This window comes from Elephantulus edwardii, unplaced genomic scaffold (assembly GCF_000299155.1).
Source record: "Elephantulus edwardii isolate Elephantulus edwardi_28Jun2011 unplaced genomic scaffold, EleEdw1.0 scaffold00005, whole genome shotgun sequence".
In the NCBI taxonomy this organism is placed as follows: Eukaryota; Metazoa; Chordata; class Mammalia; order Macroscelidea; family Macroscelididae; genus Elephantulus; species Elephantulus edwardii.
This window is the reverse complement of record NW_006399755.1, coordinates 20,757,630-20,774,383: the sequence shown is the minus strand read 5'-3', so window position 1 is coordinate 20,774,383 and position 16,754 is coordinate 20,757,630. Positions and strand designations below refer to the sequence as shown.

Below are 16,754 nucleotides of genomic sequence, written 5' to 3'. Positions count from 1 at the left end.
GCTTTAGGTGTTGATGTAAATATTTAAATAATAGTTGTATTAGCAGATCTTTCTATCAATAATAGTATTGATCTTAAAACTTCTCTCGTCACAGGAGAACAAATACTGTTTAAAGCACTATTGTGAAAATAGGATAACTGAGTAAGATAGGAATAAATGTTCAAAAGGGAAAGGAGAAAAGATGGGCAGAAAAAAGGGAAGAAAGTAAGATCCCTGGGATAGCAGAAATTAGTAGGGGGAAGGAGTAAATGAATTAATGAGAACTTTTCAGTGAGGGCTTGGAAAGAGGTGATAATGGGCACAGAAACAAGGTAATTACTTCTCTAAAACATAATATAAGCAAATGGTTATATAAAACACCGGGTATGATGTAGATGTGTAATTATATGTGAAGCAATAAATTATAGGTCCAGTTCATTTTTTACAACTTCCAATTTTCCTAGTTTCATTAATCTTACATGTAGTTCTATTTTATTTTTTTTATTAATTTCAATGAACATTTTCAGAGATTTTGGATTTACATTCATTCATTGTTGCACTTTTCTCCCCGGCCACCCCCTCCACCCCTAGTTCGCTCTTTTCTTTGAAAAGTAAAAGAAAAATCCCTTCATTAGTATATAATCCCCCTGCACCCTCCACTCCCACCCCAAGTATACTCCACTGTGCAACCTTCATTCCAGAATCTTATGATAATCATAATGCCCTATAATATGTTGCTTTTAAACTGTTCTCTGTGGAAAGCGGTGTGGTGCTTTCTCAAAAAGTTGCAAATAGAGATACCATTTGACCCAGCAATTCCACTACTGGGAATATACCCTAAAGAGACCATGAGCACCATCCAAGCAGATATATGCACACCCATGTTTATCATGGCTTTGTTCACAATAGCAAGGAGTTGGAAACAACCTAAGTGCCCATCAGCAAATGAATGGAGAGAGAAGCTGTGGTATATTCACACAACGGAATACGATGCTGCATTGAAAAATAAGGAACTCATGAAATATTATACAAAATGGGTGACCTTGGAGGACATTATGCTGAATGAAATATCTCAGTCACAAAAGGACAAACACTGCATAGTGCCACTGCTGTAGAATAGAACTGACATCAGGGTTGGGGTAAGAATGAGAAAAACTGGATAAATTATGCATACTGCATTGAAACGGATGAGGTAATTCTAATTTTAATGGATGTTTGTAGCTGTTTTTACTTGAGTTGTGCCAAATGAAAGTCCTTCATTGCATGAAAGTTTTATGCTTTCATTTTGTTACTGTAGACTCCATGTTAAGGAGGCATCTCTATCCAAGTCATATTTTGAGAACCTTTCCAGCCTGAAGCCTCATCTTCTGTCATTGTCTAAACAGGAGAAAACTGGACATAGATGCACAAGACCATGAGCTTTTCTCTGAAAGGACCAGAGTAAAAGAGGATAATACAGGCCCTCACCGTCCCAGAGTAAAAAGCAGATCAGGAGTGCATACCTCTGTTCCGTGTTGCTTCTAGAGCCCCAGCAGCAGAGGTTTATTTATTCGTTGCTGACTCACAAACTTACCGTTATAGTACCAAAACGAGGTTTACTAGGGAAGGAAGTAGGAAAGTGGAGGAGGCCAAGAATATCACCTCAGATAAGTCCAGGGTTAGCCCAACAATCTCAAGGCACAACTCCTCAATTAGTCTAGGCTTCGGTTTCAATGCAGCAAGCAGCTTCTCCTTCCGTCATCAAAGACAAGAATAGCAAAATCTAACTGTGGCCAGCACAAATGCAAGAAGCCTCAGGTCACACCTTGCCACCGTTTGTCCACAGCAATGCCACAATCTCTCCATCACCAGGGTCTCACTCTCCCCCGGGTCTTGTCACCACAAGCCTTGCTAGCCTCAAATCTTGCTTTAAGTCTTTCTCACCTCACGTATTGCTGCTTAGCACGGGAATCACTCCTTCACTTATCTTAGTTCCACAGCTGATGCTTATTCACAAGACAATTCTGATTTACAAGACCATGTGTCTTCAGTTAAGGTAGCTGGAGATCAAAGGCTAACTAACTAAAAAAAAAAATCCAAGCTTTAGTCCAACACCACAGTATAAGAAAAAAAAATGTTGCATTGCTATTCATAATCTTCAACCATAAGTGACCCTGTTTGTATTTAAAATATCAGTAATTGAAATAGCATATTATTTAACCTGAACACTAACTGAAATCATTTTGACTCTGGAAATCAGATACACATCTTTGGAAGTATAAATGTTTCAAAAATAATAGAACTTTCTCTTCCTTTCCAGAGAAAGTACAAGCTGAAATTGACAGAGTACTTGGCCAATCACAGCGCCCCAGCACAGACCACCGAGACCAAATGCCTTACACTAATGCTGTCATCCATGAGGTGCAAAGAATGGGTGACATTATACCATTGAATGTAGCCAGAGAAGTGGCATTTGATACCACGGTGGCTGGATACTACCTGCCTAAGGTAATTAGGGACTCTCAGCCTCAGGTCTTTGAGCTTGTCTTTTTCAAAAATAGGAATCTAAACTGGAAAAGTGGCATATATCCTAAGGACTCACTCAAGTAAGAAAGAAGTCATGTGCTGGAACTGATAAAATACTACTCTTTCCCCCCCCCCAAGTATAGTTTTAGTCATAAATACAACTAAATGTTAATAAATATGGGGGTAAGGGTTGGAGAACACGATTTCTGTGACCAAAGAAAAGGAACTCTGGTGGCACAGATCACATTCAATTGTGCCGCTAACCCAAAGACAGACTCCTCTTATTGCAATTTACAGCCTTCCAAACCGGAGGAGGATAACGATGAGTTGGAACTGACTCAATGGCACTGACTTTGGGCCTTGAGCTTGGTAGTCGTATAAGTTTAAAGAAAGACTTACATTTCTTTGCTGTGGTGTTCTCAGAGATTTTATTGTACTAATTTGCATTGAAAATTGCTTGTGGCTAGTGACAGAATTGTCAGCTTCAATGTGAGGGACTCTGATTCAATTTTTGGCCCCTTCAATGTCTGTTGTCAAACCATAGAGTCAGAATTGACCCATAGCTGACCCTCTGGTGGGTATTCACAGGCAATTCGTTGCACAGGAAGAGATTGCCCCTCTTTCTTCCTCAGAGAAGCTGATGGATTTGAACCATGAGCTTTCAGGATTGCAGCGCAGCTTCTTCCCACTAGACCAGAACTCCATCAAAACCAGAAAGGAATACATCAGGGATACATCCTGTTTGCATATGTTTTCAATCTATATGTTGCAGTTTTTATGTGCCATCAAGTCACTTGGGACTCATAGTGACCTATGCACAACAGCTTTGAAGCCTGCCCTGTCCTCAGCTAATTTCGCTGACTCCAACACACGTACCGTCATTACTCCAGTCACTATATGTCGATTCATCTCATCTAGGGTTTTCCTCTCCTGTGCTGTCCCTCCACCCTTCCAAACATAATATTCTTCTCTATCCTTCTAAGCATGGTCCTTTTCCAAGGACCAGTCCTTCCTTGTCACATGCCCAGAGTATATGAGAAAGAGCTTCAAATCTTAGCCTCCAGTGAGAAACTTGGTTTCATCCTCTCCAAGACAGACCTGTTTATTTTCATGGCTGTCCATAGTATGTTTAATACTCTTCTCCAGCACCACAATTCAAAGGCATCGATTCTTCTTCTATCATCCTTTGTTATTGTTCACTTCTCTGATACACAGCAAGTGATTGTGAAAACCATGGCCTGCATCAGGGACACCTTAGTTAAAAATTTCAGCTTGCTAGGCTCCACAACCAACATTCTTGATACTATCAGTTAGGAATTCAAAAGATTAATTGCTTTCAGAAAATCTGGTATCAGGGACCTCTCCACAGTACTTAAAAGCAACAGTGTCAGTCTAGAAACTAAGGTGTGCTTGATCCAGGCCATGGCCTTCATAATTACTTACTGTGCATCAGAGAGCTGAAAATTACTAAGGATGATAGAAGAATTGATGTCTGAGTAACAGTGCTAAAAAAGAGTATTTAACATATCGTGGATTGCTGGTTTCAGTGAATTTTGATGTACTCCAAGGCAGAGGTCTTGCTTCTATTTTGTCATTTTCTTCAGCAGTTGTTAGTATAGCTGCCTTACAGTCAGCCCTCATGCACAAGTGGACAAAATGATACTCAGCCCTGGTGAGTTATGTGTTGGGCTACTGAAATAGTAGGGTGCTTTTTTGGCCTAGTTAGTTGTTAGATAAAAGAGAGGTGGTTCAAGTCTGTTAGTTGCTCCACAGAAAAAAAGATAGCGACTCTCCTCTCCTACAATGAACAGTCTCTGAAAACTCACTGAGTCAGTTGGTTCAGATATTGAGTTGGTTCTGATGGGGATGAGCTTGAGTTTTGCTGAAGGAACGTAGTATTCTGTATCCACCAAGCCACCCTCTGTGTAGATGTGTCACGAGTCCAGCCTTACCTGATTCTTTGCTGCCTTCTCTAGGGGACCATGATCATGACCAATCTGACTGCGCTGCACAGGGACCCCAAAGAGTGGGCCACCCCTGACACATTCAATCCAGAGCACTTTCTGGAGAATGGAAAATTTAAGAAAAGGGAATCTTTTCTGCCCTTTTCAGTAGGTAAGTTGTAATCAAGAGGAATGAAAAGTTCCAGAGTTTCTCTGTTAGCCTACCCCAACTCTGTTCCCTGCGGTTCTTTTCTTTAGTAGAAATGTCTCTGGTTAGTCTCACCCAATGTGACTCCACCTTGGTAAGTTATAGGAGTAAATCCCTGGGCTGGGACATTGCTTTAAACTTTACCTAATCTGCTAATTCCTCCCTTGCCCCTTGCCTCTGATGGAGATTTCAGCTTTCTCACTTTCTTCTGCTACCCATGCTCCCATCCCTGCACCCCACCTCAGCTATAATGGGGCACAGAGACGCTCAGGTCTTAACTCCTTCTTTAAAAAGATATTTGGGCATCTGCCATCTTTATAGAAGTGGAATCAAGTCATTTTTAAGGCAGCCATGCAGATACTGAAACGGGTCCTAGTGAAGAAAAAGGGAGGGGGAAAAGCAAGGGGATTATTTGTCATCATAGGTATCAGACACTGACTGTAAATATCAATAACTAAATTGAATTTGAAGGTTCAGTGGGTATAATGTGAAAGATGCAGGAAGCAACAAGAGATAATGAAAGGAATACTTCAAGAGACTTAATTAAAAAAACTGGTTTATGCTGAGCCATTTCAAGCTAGTGTATGATCAAGAACTAGTGCTAATGAAGAAAGATGTTCAAATTGCATTGATAGCATTGGCAAAAATTAAGACCCAAGGAATTGATAGAATACCAGTTGAGGTGTTTTGGAAAACAGATACAGCTTTGGATGTACTCACCAGCCTCTGCCTGACCAACTGATTAGAAGAGATCCATATTGGTTCCCACTCTCAAGAAGGGTGATCCAACACATTGTTGAAATTAATGAACACTATCATTAATTACACATGAAAGAAAAAAAATAACACATGGAAGTAAAATCTTGCTAGTAGTTATTAAAAACACCAAATTGTTGGAACAGGACATCCACAGGGAGCTGCCAGAAATTCAAGCTGGACTTAAAAGAGGAAATGGTAAAAGGTATATCATTGTTGATATCAGATGGATCCTGGCTGAATGCAGAAAATACAAGAGAAATGTTTACTTGAGTTTTACTGATGATGCAGATTACAAATCTGATTACAAGTTAGGGTTAGCACTGCAAGGAATGAGAATCTCAGAACATTTGATTGTGCTCATGGGAAATTTATACATAGACTAAAAGGCAGCTGTCAGAACAGAACATGAAAGGAACACTGCATGATTCAAAATCAGCAAAAATTGTGTCAGGATTGTATCCTTTCTCCATACCTAGTTAATCTGTAGGCTGAGCCAATCATTCAAGAATCCAGACTATATGAAGTAGAATGTGGCATCAGGATCAGAGGCAGACTCATCAACGCCTGTATTATGCAGATGACACAACCTGCTTTCTGCAAGTGAAGAGGACTAGAGACATTTCCTGCAGAAGATCAAGGGCTACAGCCTTCAATATAGATTACATTTCTACATCAAGAAAACAAAAGTCCTCACCACTGTTCCAGTGGGCAGCATCATACTAGATGGAGAAAAGACAGAAGTTGTCAGTGATTTAATTTTACTTGAATTTACAATCAACACCTATGGTAGTAACAGTTAAGAAATGAAAAGAAGTACTGCATTGGGAACATCTGCTGTCAAGGACTTCTGCAAAGTGCTAAAGTGTAAAGACATCAAAAATAAACATTTAAAAAACCCATAAAATTAAAAATAAACATACAAATAGACGTTAAAAATAAAGGTGCACTTGATGCAAACCATGGTCTTTTCAATTACTTCTTATGTATCTGAAAGTTGGACAATGAACAAAGATGACAGAAGAAGAATCAATGCCTTTGAGTTGTGATATTAGATAAGAATACTGAATACCCCATGGACTGCCAAAAGAAGAAATATATCTGTATTGGAGGAAAAAAAACCATGGTGCAACTTATGCACAAGGATTGTGAAACTTGATTTAACATACTTTCGGCATGTGGCCAGGAAGGAGAAAAGAGCATATATGAAAAGGTGTAGTGTCAGAGAAAAAAGGTAGACCCACAACAAGATGTACTAACATAGTAACTATAACAATGGACTCTAACACATCAGAGATCATAAGGATAGGATAGGATCGAGCACTGGTCAGATGTGTTCATAGAATCACTATGAATTTTAGTCAACACAGTGGTACCTGAAAGCAACAGTAGAAAAACTATCTGAATCTACTCTATAAACTCTCCCTGCAGAGATTTTTTTCATCTTATTAACTTTGAGTAACCATTCTAAACTCTGATGGATGCTTTTATGTGGTCTACAAAGTGAAATGTAAAGAACAGGCTACAGGGAAAACTCATATTTCTAAATTAGTCAGTTAGTTCCAGTAGATTTTTTTGTCTGCTTCTTGTTTTTTATGCTTAGCTCATAACATTGTAAAGTCAATAACAAAAATTTTTTGTATGCTAAGTTAGAACTCTATTATTTAGATCAATTTCTCTAGGCTTTGGGTTCCTTGTGTATTTCAGACATTTAACTACTTATTAGTGTCCAAATTCAGAAAATACTAGCAAATATTGTTAAGAACAGAGTAAAAGTAGGATTGTGTGCATGCATGTGCTAGAAATTAACAAATAATTAAATAATTGGTGAGGAGAGCCTCTCATTATGTCAGCTAATGAACATGGACTTTCAAAATCACCATCAGTAATCATAATAGTAAAAGTAAATTAGTTGGCTAATAAATGGATGTTAAAATGAATGGAATAAAGTTCCATGAGTAATATTATTTACACAGTCTCAAAACATATATTAATTACAAAAGTAAAAATAATAATTTTATAAAGGGTAATCTATGGCCGTAGTTAACAGCACCAGTAAGTCATATCAAAACATTACCATCTGGTAAGATGAGGTGCTATGAACCTAGTATCTGTCACTTTGATGACATTGCTACCAAAGATCTTCAACTTGAAGTTAATCCTCATAGAACGATAAAAGACATTTAACAAAAATAACCATTATGTAAAAAAGAACGTTGATGGCATTGGGACTAAGTACTAATCTGTTTACCAAAGATTAGTAGCTTCAACCCATCCAGTCAGTCCATGGGGAAAGGACCTGAATACTAGCTCACAAATATTACAGGCAAGAAAACTCCATAAGGCAATACCACTCTTGTCCCGTGATCACTGTGTGTCAGAATCAAGGTCACAGCACTCAAGAAATGGGAAAGTCATGAACATTAAGACTGAAGAATTTTCCTAGGCTGTTGCTAAATGCAACACATGGCTCAGAACCGGATTCTTCCAAAATAAAGGAATTTTATTGGAACAAATGTTGAAAGTTTTAATAGGAGCTCTTGATGAGATGATAATAGTAATATGTTGCCATTGTTAGGTCTGGGTCTCATCAAGTTGACTCTGACTCATAGTAACACTATGAACAGAAGAACCCTATCAGCCTGCCCTATCCTGCTTCGTCCTCATCATCTCTGGAATACTTAAGCCCATTGTTATAGTCACTCTGCCAGTCCATCTCATTGAGAATCTTTCTCTCTTTTGCTGACCCTTCACAATCTCAAGCATGGTGTATTTTTCTAAGAAGTAGCCAGCATGTGCAAAGTGTGTGAGATGAAGTTTCACCTTCCTTGCTTGCAAGAAGCCTTCTGACTTCATTTTCTTAAACACAGACTTATTTGTTCCTTTGGTGGCCCATGGGATATTCATGGATATTCATTCATTCAGGACTCTTCTCTAACACCATAGGTCACTGACATTGATTCTTTTGCTGTTGTCCTTCATCGCTGTCCAACTTTCATATGTATAGAAAACATTGAGAAGACCATGGCATGGATCATGTTCAGCTTAGTCTTTCAACTGATATAATTGCTCTTCAGCATGTTGGAGGGGTACCTGGCAGAGGTATTTGCCCAATGAGACTCATCTTTTGATTTCTTTACTGCTGGTACCAAGGGTGTTTTTGATGGATCCAAAGAAGATGGAATTGCTTATAACTTTAATCTCTTCTCTAGCTCCAAATCGATGATTATGTTCTAGGCTGAACTTTGTTACCTATTAACCTGGTGGTGAGGAGTTTTGTTTTTTAAGATATTGAGATGTCATCCACATTGAAGACTGTAGCCCATGATCTTCTGTAATTAAGGGCATCAAGCCCTCACCTTCAGCAAACAAAGTTGTGTTATCTGAATAACGTAGGTTGTTGATGAGTGTTTTCTTTAATCCAGATGCCATATTCTTCAAAGACTCCATCTTCTTTAACAATTTGTTCAACATACAGTTTGAATAGGAATGGAGAGAGAATATAGACATGACACATACCTTTCTTGATTTTAAACCATGCAGTGTTCCCTTTCTCTGTTCATACAATAGCTTCTTGGCCTAAGTATAGATTTTGCATGAGCACAATTAAGTGTTCTGGAATTCCCATTCTTCTCAAGTTTAGCCATAAATTGCTGTGATTCACACAGTCAAATGCCTTTGCATAGTCACTAAAACAGAAATATGCACCCTTCTGGTCTTGTCGACTTTCTGACAAGATCCATTGGACATCAGCAACGGCCCCGTCTTAGCAACATGCCCAAAGCATGTGAGACTAAAAGTATATCATCTTTACCTTTAGGGAGCACTCTGGATGCACCTTCTCCAAGACACATCTGTTTATTCTTTTGGCAGTCCATGAGATCAGCACTCCATCTTTCCAAACATGATGTCCCTTTCCAAGGAATAGCCTCACCTAACAACATGTCCAAAGTATGAAAGACAAAGCTTCACCATCTTTGCCTCCAAAGACTGGAAATTTAATTCTTTATTGTTTTGTCATCTACTTTTCTAATGGTAATTTGTTAATCTTTGAAAGGACTTTAAGCTTCTAACCACCTTCTAGAAAACCCAGGCCTTCTTTTTTTTTTTTTTTTTTTTTTTTTTCCCCCCCTGCACCTCCTGTACTTCTATTTGATCTTCAAAGACATTTGAGTTTATAATGGGGACTTACTATATGCCTTAGGTTAAGGTCACTCACGCAGTTAAAAGACTTAAACTATTATCTGTAAATAGAAGTGTGGAGTGGGGCTGGATTAGAGATAGGTGGAAGGCAAGATATGAAAATTATTCTTCTGCTCATCTTTGCAGGAAGGAGATGGGGGAAGGATTTCTGTCCCTGTCAGGCCCCTCCCCAACTGTTGTTGTTGGAAGCAGGAGCGGCATCCACTTTTTAAACAACATGCCTCTGGAAACTCTATGGACTTTGACACATGTTGGTAGTTATACAGGGGCTTCAGGCCTTTATTCACAAGGTCGCTATGAGTCCTGCTCAGCTCGAAAGCAATCTTCAACAACAACAATAAGTGGAGGAGGCGCCTGGCAACGACAGAAATCCTCCCCCTGCATCCTTCCTGCAAACGTGAACAGAGAAAGAACTGTCACGTCTTGCCTTCCACCTATCTCCAGTTCAGCAGGAAGATAATTCAGTCTCATGTTTTTGCCTTTCAGGAAAACGAGTTTGCCTTGGAGAACAGCTGGCCAGGGCTGAGCTGTTCATTTTCTTCACTTCCTTTTTGCAAAAATTTACCTTCAGGCCCCCAGCCAATGAGAAGCTGAGCCTAAAAGCTAAAATAAGTGCTGCCATCTCACCTGTCAGTTACCGGATCTGTGCTATTCCTCGGGAGTGATAATTCTAGGAGAGAGCACAAACCATGGCATGTATCCTGAAGATAACAGTGCCTGTGAAAAAGCAGGCAGAAGAAGTTCCTCTGAAAGCAATAAAATTCAGCTGAAACTGAATCCAAATCCCAGCTCTGCTGTCTCCTCAGTTGATCCTTTACATTATAAATTGTTTGCCTTTTCATTCATGAAATGAATATCCATCCATTCCTAAAGACAGATTCTGTAAGAGTCAAAGGAAATAATGGATGGAAAATGCTTTGTAAACCCTGTTGCTGTTGCATACCATGGAGTTGAAATTGACCCATAGCTGATCTTTTGGTGGGTTTCGAGAGGCAGTTAATTGTGCTAGGGGAGATTGCTGATCCTTCTCCAGCAGAACACCTTGTGTATTTGAACTGCTTGCCTTTGGTATTTCAGCACAACTTCTTACCACTAAAAGCACATTATAAAATTGTACCAATGATCTGTGTCCCCTTTCCCTATACCCATGTGAGCTTCTGGCCTATTTATTTGACTCGGTTTATTCAGATACTTGAGAACACTTAAAATTTGTCCTTGTGACTGCCCTAGACTTCACCACTAGATAGTACTGTACATACTTTAGAGTTCCCGTGCATGGTACAAATGGTTAATACACTTGGCTACTCAGAAAAGTTAATGTTTATGGTCTAGGCCACTCAGAAGCAGCCCAAAAGAAAGAACTGATAGCCTTCTTCTTCTTTTTTTTTGTTAATCCTTAAAATCCCTATGAAACCATTTCTACTCTCACACATATGGAGTCATCTGAAGATAGAATCAATTAATAAGTTTAAGTTTTAAGTTTTACTGTCACGTGCCTCATCTTGTCTGATCTTCAACATTACCCTTAAAAACACCAGCAGTTGCAGTGTTTATTATTGTTTTTTATTTATACTCAGGAAATACATACTTTGTCTATGGCTTACATAAAAACATGCTACAATCACCTTGGATTCAGGATCAAGTATGGTTTGACCAAAATGAACCATATTAGGGAACAAGTTTTGCAGAATATTATACAAGTATTTCCTCTTTGTTGTCTGGCTATTTACAGGATCGCAACTCATATCAGCCTCATCGTTACCCAATAACTTATAGGAAAATGGATCTTATGGCATAAAGCAAATCATAAGGAAGGGAACAGTGGTAATAGCACGTGGCTATTAGCTGAAAGGTTTAAAATCACCTTGGAAATCACTGTGCAGTTTAGTCACACTGTTGTGTTGTTGAATGTCGTCGAGTGGAGCACAACTCATGGCGACCTTATGAACAAAAGGCCTGAAGCCCCTCTACAACTACCGACATTTATCAAAGTTCGTCGAGTTTCCGGAGGCAAATTGTTTAGGAAGTGGATTCCACTCCTGCTTCCAAACCTGTCATTGAATGTTTTTGGTTGAGTCACCTGTGATGCATAGCAACCCTATCTACGTGCAGCAGCTCTGAACCCATCCCTGTCCTGAGCCAATCTCGCTAATTCCGACACACCAACCCCCATTGCCCCAGTTACTATCTCATCCGGGATCTTCCACTCCTGCACTGTCCGTCCACCCTTCTGAGCATGATGGCCTTTTCCAAGGACCAATCTCTCTCCTGGCCATGTGCCCAAGGTAAGAAAGAGCTTCAAAATCCTAGACTCCAAGGAGAGACTTTTTTTCATCCTCTCCAAGACAGATTGATTTATTTTCTTGGTAGTCCATGGTATGATCAAGATTTTTCTCCAGCATCATGACACAAAGGCATCTATTTTTCTTCTGTCATCCTTAGTCATTGTCCAACTCTCTGAAGAATAAAAAGTAATTGAGAAGACCATGTCCTGGATTAGGCGCACCTTTGTATCTAGACTGACATTGCTGCTCTTCAGCACTCTGGAGAGGTTCCTGACAGCAATTCATCTTTTTGATTTCCTGACTGCTGGTGTTAAGAGTGTTGATTGTGGATGAAAGCAAACTAAAATTGTTAACAACCTCAATTTCTTCTCCATCTATTATGGTGCTGCCAATTGGCCCAGTGGTGGGAATATTTGTCTTCTTGATGTTGGGCTTCAATCCATATTGCAGGCATATTCTTGACCTTTTGCAGCAAGTGCTTCAGGTCTTCAGTTTCAGCAGGCAAGGCTGTCACGCTACACAGCAGAAAGATCAGGTTCCATAATGATTACCGAAGTCTTTCCAGTACAAAATCTGTCTCCTGTGGATCTAGTAGTTTCAAGACACTAATCCCCTTGTTATGCATCAGATAGTTGGACAATGACTAGGGAGGATAGAAGGAGAATTGATGCCTTTGAGCTGTGGTGCTGGAGAAGAGTATTGAATGTACCATGGACTGCCATGGTATTTTGCAGGTGCATTATGTATTTTGCAGGTCTATCATTTGTTGTATAAGTGTTGACCAAGGTTATGCCTTTCCTTATCCTTTATGGTGGTTTTTCATTCTTAAGTCTATTTTATCAGAGATTGGTATTGTCACTTCTGCTTTTTACGGTTGCCAAATGCTTGGTATATTTTTTTTGCCCAGCCTTTGATTTTGAGTCTGTTTTCCTCTCCATTTTTCAGATGTGTCTCTTGTGAACAACATATTGATGGGCTTTGTCTTTTTATCCATTCTGCTATTCTTTTTCTCTTAATTGGTGCATTTAGTCCATTCCCATTAAGTGTGATTATTGTCACGCCAAGTTTTACTTGTGCCATTTTGCTTCTTTTTCTGTAATTTCTGCTTAAAATAGTCCATGCATTTTCCTTTGGTGTCTCTATGTGAAGGACTTCGCTTAATATTTCTTGTAGTTTTGGTCTTGTTTTCACAATTCCTTAAATTCTAGCCTCCATAATTTCTGCTGAGAAAGCAGAACTTAATCTAATTGTTTCTCCTTTGTAGGTGACTCTTTGTATTTCTTGTGCTGCTTTTAGCCTTCTCTTCTTATCTTTTAATTTGGAGAATTTGACTATAATATGTCTTGATGTTTTCCTTTTTTGGGTCGAATCTATTTGGTGTTTGCTGAGCTTCCTGAATGTGGATTTTCCTGTTCTTCATAAATTCTGCAAAGTTTTCTTTTATTGCTTCTTCCACAATTTTCTCAGTGCCTTACTTGTCTCTCCTGTGTTCTGGAATTCGAATCATATGTGTATTGTTCCTTTTGATGTCATCTCACATGATTTTATTGTTTTCTTCATTTTCCTCCTATCTCCTTTCTATTTTCTCTTCTAGTATGTTCTCATGGAGATACTTTTCATCTAAATCACTGACTCTCTGTCCAATCTCTTCAGTTCTACTGTTTTGTCCCATCAGCATGTTGGACACTTCTGCCATTTCAGTATTAATATTCTAGATTGTGTTTTCATGTCTATCTGTTATTTACAGTGCTGTGTTGGCTATACTCTGTCTTGTGATGATTTTTTCAAAAGTTTTCCAATATCTTTATCTGTATTATCAATTCTTTCTTCCATTTTTTGCATTTTCTTCAGTAGATGTTCAAGTTTCTCCTCAGCAATATATTTCTTCTGAATCGATGCCTCTGAGGTATTTGCTTACTTAATGGCTTCTGTTGTTTCTTCCATCATTTACATCTTCTTCTGTATGTGTTCAAATAACTCCACATCAATATATTTCTTCTGATACCCTCTATCTGGTGTCTGTTTTTTTAGAAGGGTTATTTTGATCTTTCTCACGATGACTGAGGGAGATTGTTGCTTTTTTGAGATTATGTCAGTCTTTTCTTTTTAGATGTTAGGTTGTTGTAACTATATAATGGCCCAAGGAATTGCAATGTTTTGTTAAGGAACTGTATATTGGTCTTCCCCTCTTGCTCCAAGGCCCGAAGTGGGATGTCTGTTTCCCTTCAGAAACCATGGCTCTCTGCTTGCACTTAAGAAGTCCCATGTTTTCCATGTGATGTAGCTAGACAGCAGTGTTCATGGCCACAGTATGTTAATGGCAAAACAGAGAAGTCTGTTTCCCTCCAGAAACTGCAGCTTGACCTCTGCTTCTTCTGCTTGTGCTTAAGAAGTACCACCTTTACATATGATGTAACTAGACAGCAGTGTTCATGGCCACAGTACATGCTGGTGTGCTGTCCCACCACCCCTGCTGGGGACTTAGTCTCCAAGGGTTCCTGGAGACAGCTCTGACCTCTGCTTCTCCTGCTGCTCCTCTATGCTTCACCTTGTTCCCACCGTTTTGCTTTGTCTCTGTGTCTTGTGGACCATTACTTTTTAAAAAAAATTATTAATTTTGATGAAAGTTTACAGAAACTTAGGATTTCCAGTCATTCATTGTTGCACTTTTCTCCCTGCCCACACTTTCTTCCCCCAATCACTCTTCTTGAAAAGAAAAAAACTCTTTCATTGTTATGCAATTCCTCCCCCCAAGTTTATTCCACTATGCAGCCTTCACTCTGGATTTCTGTAATGACAAGAATACTCATTCATATATCCCTTTTAAATAGATCTCTCCCTCATCTGTTTCACTGCATTATAAATCATTCCTCCCCTCCTTTTCTGTCTTCTTTCAACCCTGATGTCAGTCCATTTTACAACAGTGGCCTTATGCAATAATTGTCCTTCTGTGACTGAGATATTTTTTTTTTCATTTCCCTCTGGATTGCTGTTTCATGTGTTTCTTTTATGTCCACTACTGTGCTGGCAGTACTTTTTCTGTCTTGTGATAATTTTCTAAGTTCTTGTACCTCTTTACCAATATTTTCAATTATTTTTTCTATCTTTTGCAATTTCCTCTGTAGTTATTCATTCTTTCATGTTGATTTATTTCTTCTGTCTCCCTATCTCTGGAATATTTGCTCTATTTATGGTTTCAGACTCCTCTCTGTCTCTGAGGAATTTCCTTTATTTGTGGCTTCATTTTTTCTTTCGATTTTTGGTATCTTCTTAAGTAGCTGTTCATAAAACTCCATGTCAATATATTTCTTCTGCCTTTCTGTCTCTGGGGTATTCATTGAGTTTCTAATATGTTCTATTTTTTGAGAGGGGTTGGAGGGGAAGGGAGAGCCGTATTTAACAGAACTGAGTGAGAGCTTTATAACACTGGCCTAAAGCCACAAGGCTCAAGGCTGATCCTCCTGTAAACACATTTCAGAAGCTGTCTTGACTGATTATATTTTGCTGCCAACATTATTGATACCATTTTGACTTCCTTAATATTTTTATGTGTGGTCTGTGAGCTAATTCATGGAATTTTTGACCCAGTAGATCAGTAATGTTGGTGTTGGGATGAGTAAAAAGAGGTATGGGACACAGGTGACATGGGAATAGGTTTTGTGTTGTTGATGTTGTTGACAGGACAGTTACCCCTTGTGAAGTTGATAAAGGTCAGATATAGCTGTCCTCACATGGTCCTTGCTCTTTTTACAACTCCCCTTTAATAAGTCAGGACTGTAACCTAAGTAAAGCTAATGCAGCCCAACTTAATGCTCTTACTATTGAGGTGTCTCACCACATCTCAGATCATTAACTGAATGAAGATAGTGTCATTATTACATAATTGCCTCTAATCCTGTTTCAGTAACACCCTAGAGGTTAGAAAATATAGGATAATTACTTTATACTGAGAAATTTTTATATAGCCAAGCAGATACTTGTTTTGGCAAGCAGAATTAAAACAATGATATCCTCCTTCTTGATAATCTTTTCTCTCATAAACATTGCAATCCCACAATTTCTTTTTCCTTGGGTATACTTTTCTTGTGAGTACTTGAAAATACCTTTTATAACTCTTTCAAAAGCTATTGGCTTCAATTCCTAATTAAGCTTCAAATCACAGAGTATTTTCACCTTCTTAAAGCAAGTGTTTTGTTAAACTTGAATCTTAGAATGACTTGTCCTTGGCTAGTTTAGACTGCTCACTTTTACTTAACTTGAATGTTTACATGCATTTTTCCCGAGATTTTTACCCTTGGGCCAGGTACTAATCGCTGCCTAGACCCAACCTGCCATTCTCATTTCTCCATCATTATTTTCCCATGACTGACCAAAGTATGCACAAAATCTCTGATAATCACCAGAGTAAACGTCCAGTCACGTTTTTAGACACTCCCTTCTCCTCCCAATTTTGTAAGCCTTTCTCTTTCTCTACTTTGTTGATTCTTACCTTGGAACTCTATTCCCTTCTGCTGATTCAACTACTAGTATTGGCACACTCAAGATTTACAGCTGAATTTAAAAATAAAAAGAGTGGAGATTCTTATTCACCCAGAATTAATTTTTAAAAGTTACACACAATATTATTCCATTTATATGATGTTATAGAAAAGAGAAGAATCAAAAGAAATCAAATCAACGCTTTTCCAGTGTCTTAGGTAAAGGCAGGAGATTGAACGCTAAGGACTTGAAAGAATTCTGGAAGTTTTTGGTGCCATAGATTGTTAAAAATGGCTTTCCTTACTACTGCCCTCAACTTTTCTCTATGTGGCAGGGTTGGATTATGCTAATAATGTGAATGGACAAAGCAGCAACTTTTTGGTGGAAAAATATATA

The 16,754-nt window shown here is 38.7% G+C and overlaps 1 protein-coding gene across 1 annotated transcript in view; it reads left to right on the top strand.

Moving 5' to 3' along the window:
• LOC102856088 (cytochrome P450 2J2-like) overlaps nt 1–10,259 on the top strand; it is a 40,700-nt gene extending 30,441 nt beyond the window's left edge. The window contains exons 7-9 of the mRNA XM_006879743.1: nt 2,279–2,466; nt 4,461–4,599; nt 10,081–10,259. Coding sequence (XP_006879805.1) covers nt 2,279–2,466; nt 4,461–4,599; nt 10,081–10,259 — 506 coding nt within the window. The remainder of the gene's footprint in view (nt 1–2,278; nt 2,467–4,460; nt 4,600–10,080) is intronic.
• The last annotated feature ends 6,495 nt before the right edge of the window (nt 10,260–16,754 follow it).